Source organism: Ostrea edulis, chromosome 7 (assembly GCF_947568905.1).
Source record: "Ostrea edulis chromosome 7, xbOstEdul1.1, whole genome shotgun sequence".
Classification (NCBI taxonomy): domain Eukaryota; kingdom Metazoa; phylum Mollusca; class Bivalvia; order Ostreida; family Ostreidae; genus Ostrea; species Ostrea edulis.
This window is the reverse complement of record NC_079170.1, coordinates 72,897,011-72,911,757: the sequence shown is the minus strand read 5'-3', so window position 1 is coordinate 72,911,757 and position 14,747 is coordinate 72,897,011. Positions and strand designations below refer to the sequence as shown.

General features: G+C 32.2%; 2 protein-coding genes across 2 annotated transcripts in view; one reads left to right on the top strand and one right to left on the bottom strand.

The window, feature by feature from the left end:
• Positions 1 to 1,608: 1,608 nt before the first annotated feature.
• LOC125655752 (complement C1q-like protein 4) lies at positions 1,609 to 10,731 on the bottom strand. Its single transcript, XM_048886215.1, has 3 exons — positions 10,663 to 10,731; positions 4,375 to 4,534; positions 1,609 to 2,066 (listed from the first exon to the last, which is right to left on the bottom strand). Exons 1-3 carry the CDS (start codon positions 10,663 to 10,665, stop codon positions 1,666 to 1,668), a joined length of 564 nt encoding a protein of 187 aa, XP_048742172.1. The 5' UTR covers positions 10,666 to 10,731; the 3' UTR covers positions 1,609 to 1,665.
• LOC125655753 (complement C1q-like protein 4) overlaps positions 2,081 to 14,747 on the top strand; it is a 27,841-nt gene continuing 15,174 nt past the window's right edge. Inside the window, exon 1 of the mRNA XM_048886218.2 lies at positions 2,081 to 2,101. The gene's annotated coding sequence lies outside the window, so the exon portion shown is untranslated. The remainder of the gene's footprint in view (positions 2,102 to 14,747) is intronic.

Sequence of the window (14,747 nt, the reverse complement as noted above, 5' to 3'; positions counted from 1 at the left end):
TACTCATATGTTGACTGTGACTGAGTTACCGTAAATTCCCCTCGTGGTAATTTCCCGTAAAGTCAGTTGAATATCACGTAATGCTTTATTTTTTGGAAAACAGCAAGCGGCCCTACTTGTGAACAAAAGGGTAACGAGCTGAATATTTATTGATATACTCATAAATAAATAAAAATCCTTAACATGAAAAGTGTTAAGACCAAATACATACTCAAACTAAACATGCTATAATTTAACGACATATCAACAGTCATCAGCGATTTACCGGGGTTGTCCACATTGCTATATACATCTTACTGTTAGTATACAAGACAAAAATTGTTCAGCGCACTTTTCAAACACATAAATATATCAAGATTATATTTCAGAAAAATTTGCATTGTTTTTTTTATAGCAGATGAACCTGAACTTTGCCACTGTTTCTGTAGTATGAGATTATTCATGTACATAAGGGAATTTTTAAACGCATCAGTCATTGAGATTAGGGGGCCATTTCAAGGTCACAATATAATATGAATATCACCTTTGTGCATACTATTATATTAAAAATGAAGAATGATTTGATATCATAGAGGAATAATATATACAATCATTTGACAAGACATGTTTTCACGTATACAGGTTATCACTTGATAACAGTAGTAAATAACGACAAAATATTATGACACTTACCCCACGATACAACTATCAGAACATGTACGCTGTGACGTACTTTTTCACTGTAACGTCATATGGTGCGAAGTGCACAGAGGTACATTTATAACAGCACTGAGATTTTTTTTCGGATAGCCTTAACTGAGATGCCTTAGAAATTCTGGAGCACCTGTTTAGGAGTTTATTGACAACAATTGTTACATACAGGAGGAGAAGCGTTCACAAGCTATTTTGACATCCTCTACTTCTCCTTGATCCACTATAACTTTATGAAAAATTATTTTATCCTCCTGTCCGGACAATATGCACATGTAAAAATGGCAAGGAAATATTGTACAAAATTTCAAATCTATCTAATAAGCGATATAGGAGAATTGTTCACAAACTATTTTATATCCACTATTATGTAACGTTTACTAAAAGAATAGGACACTCATATTCTGACAATATACACATCTACAAATGGCAATGAAGCATTGTACAAAGTCTCAAATCCTTCAGATAAGTCATATAGGAAAAGTGTTCAAAACTTGGAATATTGTACAATACTTCAATGCGCATATTGTAGGCACAAAGGGATCCAATTGTATTCCTTAAGTCATAGTGGATTTGAGGGATGGATGGTGTAAAATAGTTTGTGAACACTTCTCCTATGTGGCTTATTGGAGTTCATAATGTTCCTGCTCATGCTTTCCCAGCCATACCATGCAGTACATTAAGGAGAGTTGGTTTCATTTGGAGCACTTCCAATTTGGGGAGCTGGAGAGACACTTGTTTTTCATAAAAGATAATCTCTAGTTACTCGTTAAACCATTACTACAATACGCCTTTAGATATCTCAGTACCATTAGTACACTGATATTTGCATAACCTTGTTAATTTGTATTGTATTGATAAATTCAGAATATGTTTGTCTCTGGATTATTTCTACGGGCATATGAAAATAAAATTGGAAAGAATTTAGATAAACCTTTATTGAAGGAAGTAGATAAACAACTGCTTTTCTGCATGTCAGTTCTGTTGCACACCACCAAAGGCTGTCCAACGGCCTTTCACTTCTGATGTTATTCCGTGAGCATCCATAATGTATACTAAATCTCCCTTCTCCAGTGCCAGGACGATGCTGCTATCAGAAGTAATGTGCTTTCCCGCATTACCTATGTTATTTGTGGCCTGTCTTCCTTTGATCTTCCCATTTACGTATAATCCTGCATGTGCTTTTTTACCAGGGTAAGCGAGAGTGTACCAGTTGAACAGATAGATACCTTTACTTGGCGTGGTGAACTTCCCTGTCGCAGGATTGTATGCATTTCCTACGTTGGTGACGACCTTGTCAAAGACCCAGGGTGAACCAGCTTTGTACGTTCTGTCAGAACTAAGTTCAGCATGGAATGCTACAGGTGTTTTCGGTTCTACAAAGTACAATACACAAAGAAGAAAGTTAAAGGTATCGAATGTTCACAGTATCTTCAAGGAATTAAAAACTTTGTGCATGGTAAAAATGTATCTTTTAAAGGAATTGTATTCAATGGGCTCAGTGAAATCCTGTACATTGCCTTGTTGGATCATTATGTAAAGAAATTATATCGGTCTTTAGACTTTGTCGACTATCACTCTTAAATATACGAATCATTATCTAAGCGATGAACTGATGACATTTGCTCAGTAATATCGATTTTGTGTACATGTATATATTTGTACATATATACTATGAAAAGTAGGTATACGGTTTGAGTGTTTAAAATATTGTATGCATTCCCGTTTGGAATTCCGGGCTAGAATGATACCCCACGATAAAGATCCTTCCTTGCTCAAAGGTCATAACCGCCAACATGCCTAAATTTTGTAGCCGTTCATCAACAATGATGACGTCTCCATATGAGTGAAATATCTCGAGAGGGACGTTAAACAATATACAATCACCAATTCAATTATATAAACACACACACGCAGAGAGAGAGAGAGAGAGAGAGAGAGAGAGAGAGAGAGAGAGAGAGAGAGAGAGGATTTTATATATCTAGTATTGCTGTTTATGCTTGCAATATGTATGTTAGTTACAGTTTAAATGTATTGTAATAAATATAACCTTGCATCATCACGTGGTATTCTTTGCAATGCAGGTATTGTTATGGTTATTATTAGTTTTTTTCCATTCAAGCAGTATGACAGAATTTTCCTCCTTTGCATTAGGATACATGGTGGTACTACATTAGTTATCATTACGATCTTTCATTTGCAACGGAAAACCTTAGAGTGTTTCTATGGCTTATTAAGGTATTTTATTTCCAACGGAAGATCTTATTGTTATTGTAAGTTTTTTGTCTATTATCACTAAGGATTTCCATTTCCAACGGAAGACCTTATTGTAAGGTTTTTTCTCTAACATTTTTTCTGCGTGATTGCTCGAATATGAGTCAACCGAATTTTGTAAAATTTCAGGATGGTAGAGATGTACTTGAACTCGAAACTTTTTTTTCCGATTTTGACTATGTCACTTATTACATACCATGTTGAATTTCAGAGGGTCACGTGTCCTTTTTTTTTTATAACTATGAAAGATATCAACTTCAGATTTTCAACGATTGTAGAGGACACTTCGTAGATGTAAAACGTATACGGTACCAATTTTGATGTAACAGGTGCTCGTTTCGATGAATACTGTCTCTTCGGTGATGTTCAACCAAAATATTTGAAATCCGAAATAACAATAAACTTGTAAGAGCTATTTTAGGGGAAAACAGTGTGCCAGAAAGTGGAGTCAAATGTGACATATAGGGTAGTGCGATTTGTCTATAGCAAAGGGCACCGGAACTCGCCTGGACTCGAAAATGTGCAACTTTTTTTGGTGCAATTTTTGATACATATTCGTTGACACCTTTTTATAAAAAAAAAATTACTTTATAAAGACATATATAAGAAAAGTTGCAGATAGTGAAAAGATGTATTTGCCAATATCCAAATTTATGAGCCAGATCCTCAAACAAAGGCTTTAAAGAGGTCAAAAGTATTTTCTGAATATTTTGAAAACTATCAATGATAATTGATTATTTAATAAGAGTTTTTAAGGAAAATAATGTACGAACATTTCATTCTTCCTATCTCTTAAACGAAAAATACTTTGCAAAGAATAATGCAAATGATTCAGAATGTAACTTTAAACAATATGTCATCTTTAAATTTTGTTGTACATCCCTTTTAAGGAATTAAGGGCCCCAAAGCTGAATATCATATGTATTTTGTAAACTAAAAATATTTTGCTAAACGTTGCAGAACAACATATGTAATTAATAACAAGACCTATTCGATTATATCAATTTTGGGGGACAAGTCCCTCAAATAAAAGGCCGAGAGTGGTGAAAAGTATTTTCTAAATATTTCAAAAACCGGAAAGAATTTGATATACGTTATTCAAGCAAAGTTGTTTGTCAAAAATCGTGGTAAGCGATCGTCTAATGCTGGCGACATTACAATATAAGTGAAAATTCGCAAATAGGGTTTGAAAGAAAAATGCCCCTTTAAATTTAGCATGCATATAATGTTAAGTAGAATTCTAGTAAATTAATCAAGCTGCCTATTCCTATACATTTGGTGAATAAATTAAATAATTTCAAATTTTATTTAATCTGATAACGATGATCCTAACATCAAACATAAATTGATAGATAAAAGAATGGGTCGTTGCAAGGCAAAATACGATTAAATAGTGTGAATAAAACATACTTGGATTGCAGCAGGAACTGCCATCTACCTTCTTGTTAACAGATTTTTCAAAAGTTTGACATTGACCCTTTGTCAACGTAATTCCTTTATCATAATCACCATTAACAGCTGCATAGATGGAAACCAACAACAAAAGAAGTTCTTTCCTGTATGTACACTTCTGAAACAGACATTTCATAGATGTAAAACAACCACACAAGTCCCTTGCTGCTTGAACACTCCGGAAACAGACAATTTGGCGATGCATTACTTATATAAATTAAGAATTGCTTTTAGTAGATAGCTTTATGTCGTTGAAAATAATTCGAGAATGAAGTTTTTACAGTTGAAGACAGTACAGTTCTATTCACGATGTTGCAAATAACGCTCTAATAAACTTAGAAGTATTATCGTATGTATAAATAAGAAGAAATAATGGAGTCTGTATTAGAAACCCCGAATTTTTATATCGAATACACTATTGAAGAGAGGAGATTCCAATTGTTAGAGTCTTTAAAACATTAAAAACTGCTAAATGGAATATCGTTTGAAACATTACGACACAAAATATTTCATTTCGACGATTTAAATTATTTTAGAAATGACTATAGATTTGCTCTCTTTCTTCGCTGATGAACCTATGCATGACTTCTTGGTTTGTAGGTGTGGTCTGCAGTCGTGGGGTCGTATGCTCTCTTGTATTTAGTTTAATTGGGCCGTTCCTCCCAGAGACCTGACCCTGTCTTTGGTGTGTATATAGGTCCGTTTTTGTTCTGCTTTTGGTTTTGCATTTTTCTGATCATTATATTCAATTTTTAGGTCACCTGAGTTTATTCTTCTTCATAAATGCCTGTCCATTTCTTTTCAATTTGGTATGAGGAATGTTAGCGACAAGGGGTACATAAATTGTAAACTTCAGGACACCATCACCCTTGAGTCACAAACTGCCAAAAATTGACCAATTTTCAAAAAAAAAAATTCCCAAGAACAACACGTGTAGAAAAAACTAAATGCATAGTGATGTTGAACTGGACGACCTCTGCTAAAATTGTAAATTTCATGATCCCCGGGGTAGGGGTTCCTACCCCATGTCGGGGCCAAACTTGGTATATAGTATTTATGTGTAAAACACTTAAAGGACACATTGCATGTTTCTAAATGTTTTAATTTGTTCAGCAAAATTAATTCATTTCACGCCTAAAACTACTTTACATGTGTTTTAAATGAAATAGTTTGTGTAGTTTTCGAGTTTGAAAGCGATGAAATTCAAATCCTGCAATATGCATATTTTCTTCGATATTTCCCGCGCCATTATCTGTGACGTCATATGCGATCTCGAGTGAGACGATTTGAAAACAGTTGTTAACCATTTCATAAAAAGATTAGATTTAATTGACAAAAAACAAATTATCACATTAACGGCTTGTAAATAATACTGCATTAGGATGATTTGTTCCGTTTGAGGGTATACTTGCTGTCAGTAGAGAGGATTTGGACTGTTTTTTCCCCAATTTTTGAGGGACAAGACGTGAATATTTTTTGTCGGCACAACGACTTTGCCATAAAGAAAATCAGTAGAAATTTCCCCTGTAGCTTTTCAAACAAGCACTTGGACAAAGACGTAGATAAACTACGAGAAAATGGTTCTATCGAAGCTACGCACTGTTACAGATGGGTCTACGGCATATGCTTCCCATTATGCTCTCAAATTCAATACACACTCGCATCAACTGACCTTCACCTTGTAACAACATATCGGCAGAACTTGTGTTCGCAGTTTCCACCAACTGGTAGTTTTAAAAAAGAAATTTAAAGATAATGATAATTGAACATTCAATTATAAATAATAAAATATGATATTTCCCAACTTTGAATTAGATTATAATGCTTTCATTTTTTTAAGAAACGCGTACGTAATAGTTCAACAACAGCACATCGCGCTCCCCCTTCCTAAGTAACAACGTGTAGATTAAAAAAAATAATGATTAATAAAATTGCTTGAATAAAATAATTTAAAAGTATTGTGATTTTCACTATAAATTTGATCATTTTCAATATTTTTTTTCGAAATACACCCGTGACAATAGGGCTAGTTGTCAATGATACGTAATCATATCATAATATAGGCCCATCTAACTTATCCAAAAATAAATTTAATAATAATTGGACTGTTTATTTAAGAAATGCAACAACGCTAAATACTCGCTTTCCTCGCTACATTCGGATCGCTATTTATATGCACTGATGACTAAAAGATATAAGAACATCGAAATAAATATTGTCCATGATAAATAAATTAGGCCCCCAAAACCCGAGATTTTAAAAATATCTAACACTACTTTTAGAACAAGTTGATCGACGAAGGCCGCATATGACATCAGTGTACCACGTGACTACTGATCTAATTAGCTAGGCTTTTTGAAATCGGGACTTAGATGTAAGTCCGTATTGTGGCTAATTATCGCAATACTTCAGCGAAAGAACAATTACAATTAATTTCTATAAGCACAAGGAAGACAAAATGCATATAATTTTGTATACTTTGAAAACACAAGATGTGTCCTTTAAATACCATTTTCTTTAGTGCTACTGACAATAAATTGAAAATGCAGAGCTATTTTCAAAGAACAGGTAGTCCTTTATCAAAGGGGTAGGGGTTTTGGTATGAGGGTTGGAGACAAATGGTCAGTTGTTAAATGTGTGATCAATAAACATTTCGCGGGTACGTTAAGGCAGGTTATGAAAATCTTTACTGGGTTAAAATCCGTGAAACATTGTGACGTCATAATTGAAATAAGTATATCACTAAGCATATATCAAATTCCATTTTTTTTTTAATTTAAGTTCTATTTATGCATAAAATAAACCATACAGCTATTAAGATCTAAGGAAATTGGAAATGCTATACTGCTGTTGTGTAATTTCTGTCTGATCGATATGAAAGTAAACTGATTACGTCATGACTATACATCGAGTGACGTTGACACAGACAAGGAATTTGTTTATGTGTGCCATGCAAATATCGACAAAATGTGGAGCATTTGAAATATATGACATGAGATATATGGAATATACATGTGAAACGCTGAAAATTTATTGATATTTTAAGGTATGTTGATGTCATTCATTGACAATTTTGTCTAACGGGAAAACATTCCATTTAGCATGTCGATCCGATTTTCCTCTGTCACAGACTGAAATAAAACTGCAAAAGTAGCACACTACGCTTCATACTTTCAGAGACATTTTATAAACCGTGTGAAAGGTCATAAGCTAATGTACACGGACATTACTGATAGAATCGTCTGTTAACGTAGTTCCACCCTCCTGTGATGTCATCAGATTTTGCAAAATCAATGCTTTATTTAGATTTATGCATGATAGGAACATAAATTTTGTTAGTCTTTCCCGATGATTATTGTAAAAAATCTTGTTCAAAATCAACTATTTCAAAAGTCTAAGTTATAGATGAACAATCAATGATACGTTTTAAAATATTTATTCCAAGGGCAATAACTATGTTTTCATTGATTTCTTTATTAAGTCTACTATGTGATAGATTTCCTTTATTTTTACAGACATTTTGTATATTTTTGTGAAGATACAGTTTCATGAAATTGTTATGAATGCTATTATATCGTCATAACCAGTTTGTATGAAATTTTGATAATCCTATTTAAGGAAACTTGTAATTTTCTGACGGTGATATATGATTCTGTTCATGTACGTCTCGCATCTTTTAAAAAAAGTGTGATGACCTATGTATTTTATTTGATAATTTCCTAGTTTTAACTCTAATGAATGGAAATAAATACACTTTGAAAACTTTTATCGGATAAAACTTCGAGTATGGATTTACCTTAAGCAAAATTTTAAAGAAAACTGCATAAAATCAGTTCAAAATGTAAAACATGGGCTAGATGGTTTCATGTTTAAATGTTTAATAATTGTTTCTTACTGAAAGTAAATCTGATATACTATGGGTGTTTTAAAATATCTTTAAGAGTTAGTAGCACCCTCTCTCTGTGTAGGACAGATTTAATTTTTTTTTTGCAGTTTACGTTTATAAATGGAGCATGACCTGTCTTAACATACCAGCATTTGAACTTCTTGATAACTATCATTCCAGTTCTTTTCAAATTTCGTATGAAGCATTCTTGGAACTTCTGTAGAACTGCATATGTTTAAAAAAAAATAAATGCATAGTAATGTAGAGCAGGATGACCTCTACCAAAATTGTAAATTTCAGGATCACCGGGGTAGGGGTTTTGACCACTGGGCGAGGTCAAACTTGGTATGTAGTTTATACATGTATGTGTAAAACACTTAGATGACATTTTCTTTAGTGCTATTGATATTAAATTGACACTAGATAAATGTAGATATTTTGAAAGAACAGATAGCCCTTCACCAAAATTATAAATTTTATGATTCCAGGGTAGGGATTTTGGTATGAGTGCGGGGTCAAATTGGTCAGTTATGAAATGTGTGAACAATAGACAATTGAATTTCACAATCCAGGGTTTTTGGCATTTAAAAAAAGGTGGCAATATATACATTTTCATTTATAGTCGACTAGATTAAGCTATATCAAATGAAAATTAATGCAGGTATTCTATCTAAATGTCTGATAGTGTGAAGTCAGATGGTGCTGAACTCTTTCACTGGTAGATACGATAAACTGGTGTCCTAAACTTATATGAACTTTTAAAATGAAAAGGTGATATATGAAAGAGTGAAGATAGCTAACATTGATTGATTTCATCAATCCCAAAAGAATATAAAATTCAAAGTGGCGCAAAAATGGACCTCTAGAGACACCACTGATGTGATAAAGTGCCCAGAAGGAGTAAACATCCCTGGTGACCCGTAACGCCAACCGTCAGCCCTATATCTTGATAAGGCAAACAAGACAATCCACAGTTAAAATTAGTATGCGAATAACGGCCCAATCTGGCACAAAATACGCTGGAGAGCATCCCTTCCATCGACAGGCTACACTTGCAAACCACGAAGCGATGCTATAAAGAATACTATATTGAAAGTAAGGCAAACATGGACCCCTGGATACGTGATACGTAAGATCAGGCACCTAGGACGAATAAGCATTCCCTGTTGAACGACCAAAAACGGACGAAACCCCTGTAATATCCATTTATTTGTCAGTAACCTCTCGCGGTTTAAATATTGATCATACATAAAATATGCTCTTTATAAAGGTGAATATGTTTTCTAAGAACACGCTGTGCATGCCTCTAAATGTCAAGTTGAAGGTCACAGCAAGACATTCGTCCCCATACAGAAGCTTTAGAATAAATGCATCCTCATACAAACACCACCAGGTCAGCTAATAATGGACCATAATCCGTGCCCATGGGAAATGAAAGAAACTATTTAAATACCTTTAGTTGACTAACTACACTGCTTTCCCTTATTTAATTGCATGTTAAAGCTCTCAATATTTGATATGAATTTGTGATTTTTACCGAAATGCATAAGAGGTGTTTTGTTTACAAATAAGAGATGTTAGAGTCCAAATGTCGCTGTAAAAATAACCATCTAAATATCACCAAAGACTTCTTAAATATTATGAATAAGAAACGCCAGAATCTTTTTAATTTCAATTTCAGAGAACTTGTGCATACAATTAGAATGGTGTTTCATAAAGTAATTTTTAGATACAAATAATTCTGAGTTTCGTTTTAATTGAAGGAGAGACAGTTCAATATGTCAAAAAACTAGTCTTTCATTTATCGTGAGGAATGGTGTAAAGTGTTAAAAAGTGTTGGTGCTGTTTATTTCGGGAAAAAATGCAATTTCAAAATTACCTGCAGGTCGTTAATCTAATGTAATGGTCCCATTGACTGCGATATCAAATCTGCTTTTTCGATTACCAGAACAATGGACAGCTATAGAATTAATGCATATTTAATTTGGCGTTACTTTATGAAATGATAATTGACTAACCCCGAGGGAATATCTTACGCTGGATCGATTTTGTGGAAATTGAATATTCGCAGTCCATGGAACGTCATTGTATGACGTGATGTGGTGCACGTAAGTCATTTGTCATCTGTGCTCACCCCTTTTTGCGTCAGAAGAGTTGATTATGAATGCATTGATTTTGAATGATAAAAATACTGGTCATGGGTTTCTAAGCTTCTCATTTGCATGGAAAAGACTGTAACTGGTCTTACCGTACCTCGACAGACTATGGAATAATTATGGGGGAATATCGACATGCTTTTCATGATATTGCATTGTCGAAGCATGTAATCTTCCCATACACCGAAACATTAATATTCTTACCATTTCAAGGCTGTTTTGAAATTACCGCTGAGTTGAGTTTGTCGTGTGATGATATGTACCTGAAATAAAATGACACCGTTAGTTGGTTATTGAAGCTACTGTAGAAACTGTTGATTTTTCAAGTCACAATAATCAATATTAAGTGACGTAAAAAACTGAGAAGTTTACATTTACTTATACTTATTTTGCTCAATAGAAGAAGTTGTAATAACATTTTATAAAAATCAGTGATGTATCAACTACTCCAAGGATTAGATTTACTGAATCAAATGAATAAATTAAATTTTCTTCACATGACTAATGAAATAATTATCGATATGAATTGTAAAACAGTTCCTGTTATCTTTAATTGACCCACAGCACTTTGAGCAGATTAAGTGAAAGAAATTCAGGATCTTTATACATGTATACACTTTTTGAGATATGATAAATTACTATATGCAATAAATCGTTTTAATAAATAATGTTTTCGAATCAATCGGAATATGTAGTTGGAATGTAATAACCCTCTAGTATATCAATATACTATATATCTCTAATAATATACCTTGTAGTAAATTTTACAAACTTAACCTTTAAGTTCATTAAAACTCTTCTCGTTATACATGTACTGACGACAAAGAAATTTACCTGATATGAAATTCAGATGATACTGATAGTAATTGAATTTTACGGTACTTTATATACTGTTCGTGTGTTAGTAAATCTATTTCGTCATTGATTTTATGAAATATATGCCCTTGTTTCCTTGTAAAGCAATATCGAATTGTCGTCAAGTTGAAATTGATTTTACGACAGCTGAGGATATTATTGTCGATGCATGTAATTCTTAATCACTTAATTGTTAATTTCAAAAGGATGTCTCAGAGAAAAACATGCAAAATCGCTAAAATCGTCCAGATAGGTACATAGAACTTTCCATTTTGTTATATGTTTTTATGATCTAGGGTGTAACATGAGATGAAAAATGTACTTTGGAATTTACTCAGGTGTTTCTATTTTGTTGTTGTTGTTGAAACAACTGGTTTTGATATAGAGCAATAATTAGCATTCATGCATTGCAGTTATCATGGAAGTTTGATGTTTTATAAAATATTTGCAATACTTAAAAAATCTTCCTTTTTTTGCTACATCATCAAAGCATACATTAAATTTAAAGAATATTAATGTTTTGCTCTGATTGCATGTATTTATAATTAAGGACAAAGCCATATGTAGGCTAAACTTTAGAATTACAGATAAAATATGCAAGTTTGGTGCAGCAGTACAGCTTTAATGGAGATCAAAACTTCATGTAACGATATAAAAAATGAAGATCAATTTAGGTTTTAACAAATATATAAAATTCAGTGATGGCAATTCATCTAATATACATATATGTGTCAAATAAGTAGTTGAAATAATGACCATAGTGAATTTATCCAATAGTTTGTTTACTTGATATTTTCATCTAAACATAATTGATAAGATTTATTCTATAGATAATAAACAAATTTTATTGTAAATGAATAATATAAAGTCAATGAAAAACATAAAATTGAACAGTACATACCAAACATGAAAAAAGAAAGAAAGAAGATATTACAAGATTTCGAGAATGTTTGGAAGATTTATCTCCCGTAATGCCGCTCTTTATTCAAGTACGGGAAAAAATGGCAAGCAGACGCGACTTGCATCATATATTGCATTAAATGTATGATTTCAGCAGTTTTTCGAACAATGTGTTTATTGAATGCCATATATTTCAAATATATGAATGTAAGATGGATGTGTCTTGTCACTTGCAACTGTTACAATGCACTGAAGAACTTCCCGGACAGTGTGGTAAATATTTGGACGTGCCGGGGGCAATACTTCTGATGTTTAGAATTGTAATATTTCCGTGGACAATTGCATGTTAAGACTAAGAATATGTCAAAAGCATCGATCAAGTGTTGTGATAAATAATTCTGAAATAAAGAGTATACAGCACGCAGACGATTTAACAGTTGCGGTAAATAATGAAATTTCTATGAAAAATGCCCTAGATGAAATAAATAAATTCTGTGAAACTGCTGTCTTTAAAATTAATATCCATAAAACTGAATGTATTTTGCTTGGAAGATTGAAAAATCAGTTTGAAGAACTTTCTGGTATTAGAGTTACAAGTAAAGCGGTCAAGTGTCTAGGCATGTTTTTAGGTCACGATAAAGAAGAATGTTACAATAAAAATTGGATGAGAATATATAATGAAATGGAAAAACTGTTTGAATCCTGGAAAAGAAGAAAATTAACACTTTTGGGCAAAGCTTGCATAATAAATACACTTGCCATTTCAAAATTAACATATGTATCGTCAATTCTATGTCTTCCTGATAAAGATTTTATGAAAAAAGTACAACGATTAATCTTTAATTTCATTTGGGATAAAAAAGAAAGAATCAAACGAAACACTTTGGTTGGAGATGTAACAAGAGGTGGTCTTTCAATAGTAGATGTAGAATGCAAATTAAAAGCATTAAAAGCAGCATGGGTACCGAGATTATTAAATTCAAAGGGAGTCTTACTTCAAATTTTAAATAATTATTGTAGAAAACTTAACTTTGATATATACTATATGTTAAAATGTTCAACTACTGATGTGGGGAATTCAAACAAAACTAAATTACCACCATTTTATAAAGAAATGTTGTGTTTAATGAATGTAAAAGCGAACTTAACTTTGATAAAAGATTACCTGATGATATTTTACAACAACCATTATGGAATAACACAAATCTGAAATATAAAGGAAACCCCATTTTCTTCGATAATTGGGCGAGATCTGGTATCTTATATGTTAGTGATTTATTTGATGATGGAATTTTTAAACCGCTAGAACATTATTCAAATATTATTGACAAATCTAACTGGCTATGTGAATACAAAATTATTATGACAATCACGAGAAAAATTCGAGGACTAAACGATTTTTCAAATTCAAGCTGTGTAAATAAACAAAATGTCACTAATTTTAACTTCCTTCTTGGATTTACCAATATGCTTAAAACATTAAGTAATCTTTTTTATAAAAAGTTAGTTGAAAAAAAATTTGGCAAACCCAATGTTCAGGCATTACTGTCTGAAGAATTCAGAATATTCGGTGATTCTAATTGGATAAACATTTATAAATGTAAAATTAAAGATTTGAAAGACAAACAGATAGCGGAATTCAGTTATAAGTTATTGAATAACATATTATGTAATAATGCATATATTAGCAAATGGAAAAAAGATGTAAAGAATGAATGCACACATTGTAAGCAAGTTGAGACTACAAAACAGTTGATTTACGAGTGTGATAATGTTTTAAATATATGGAACACTGTTAGCTGTTATCTATCCTTCAAAGTTCAATGGAAAAACATTGTTGTTGGATTTTTTTCTAGAACAAAATGATAAAACCAAATCCTTAAATTTACTTATTACTTATATAGCCTACAGAATATACAAACATAAATAGCTATGTAGATTAGATTCTTTAAGTGAAACGACTTTTAATATGTATAATCATGTTAAAAAATCATTATGTTTCTATGCATCAGCATTGAAGTATATAAATGCAAAAGAGCATAAATTTTTTGAACATCTTTGTAAATTAATGTAACTTGACTGCTGTGAAGAGACCAGTATAAACTATCCTTAAATATTTATCATTATAACTATACGGTCAACTTAGGACTACATTGTTTATATATTATTCCTTGAGTAATTTCTATGTTATTCTACTGTTGATATATCTACATCAACGTTGTATATGATATTTTTATGATTTCGAAAATATTTGATATTATGTATTTTCATATAAATCATATATATGCCTTATATAAAATAATATTATAATAAAATATATTCAATCCAATGGGCCCCTGGCACCATTGGTGAGAATTAAGAGAAAGAATCCGAGGATATTTTATCCCAAATAGTATGTATACTTTTTAATAAATGATGAAACTATATAAAAAAAAAAAAAGCATCGATCAAATTTGGGGTTACAATGGAGGAGAAATAAAGCTAGGTGCTGTCATCCAGACCACAACATAGAAAGCTAAACCACAATGAGGGGC

What these genes read in the sequence shown, in the direction of transcription:
- LOC125655752 (XM_048886215.1), bottom strand. An exon ending in CAGTTCCTGCTGCAATCCAA is followed by an intron (nt 2,067 to 4,374) that starts GTATGTTTTATT and finishes TGTACTTTGTAG; the next exon opens with AACCGAAAACACCTGTAGCA.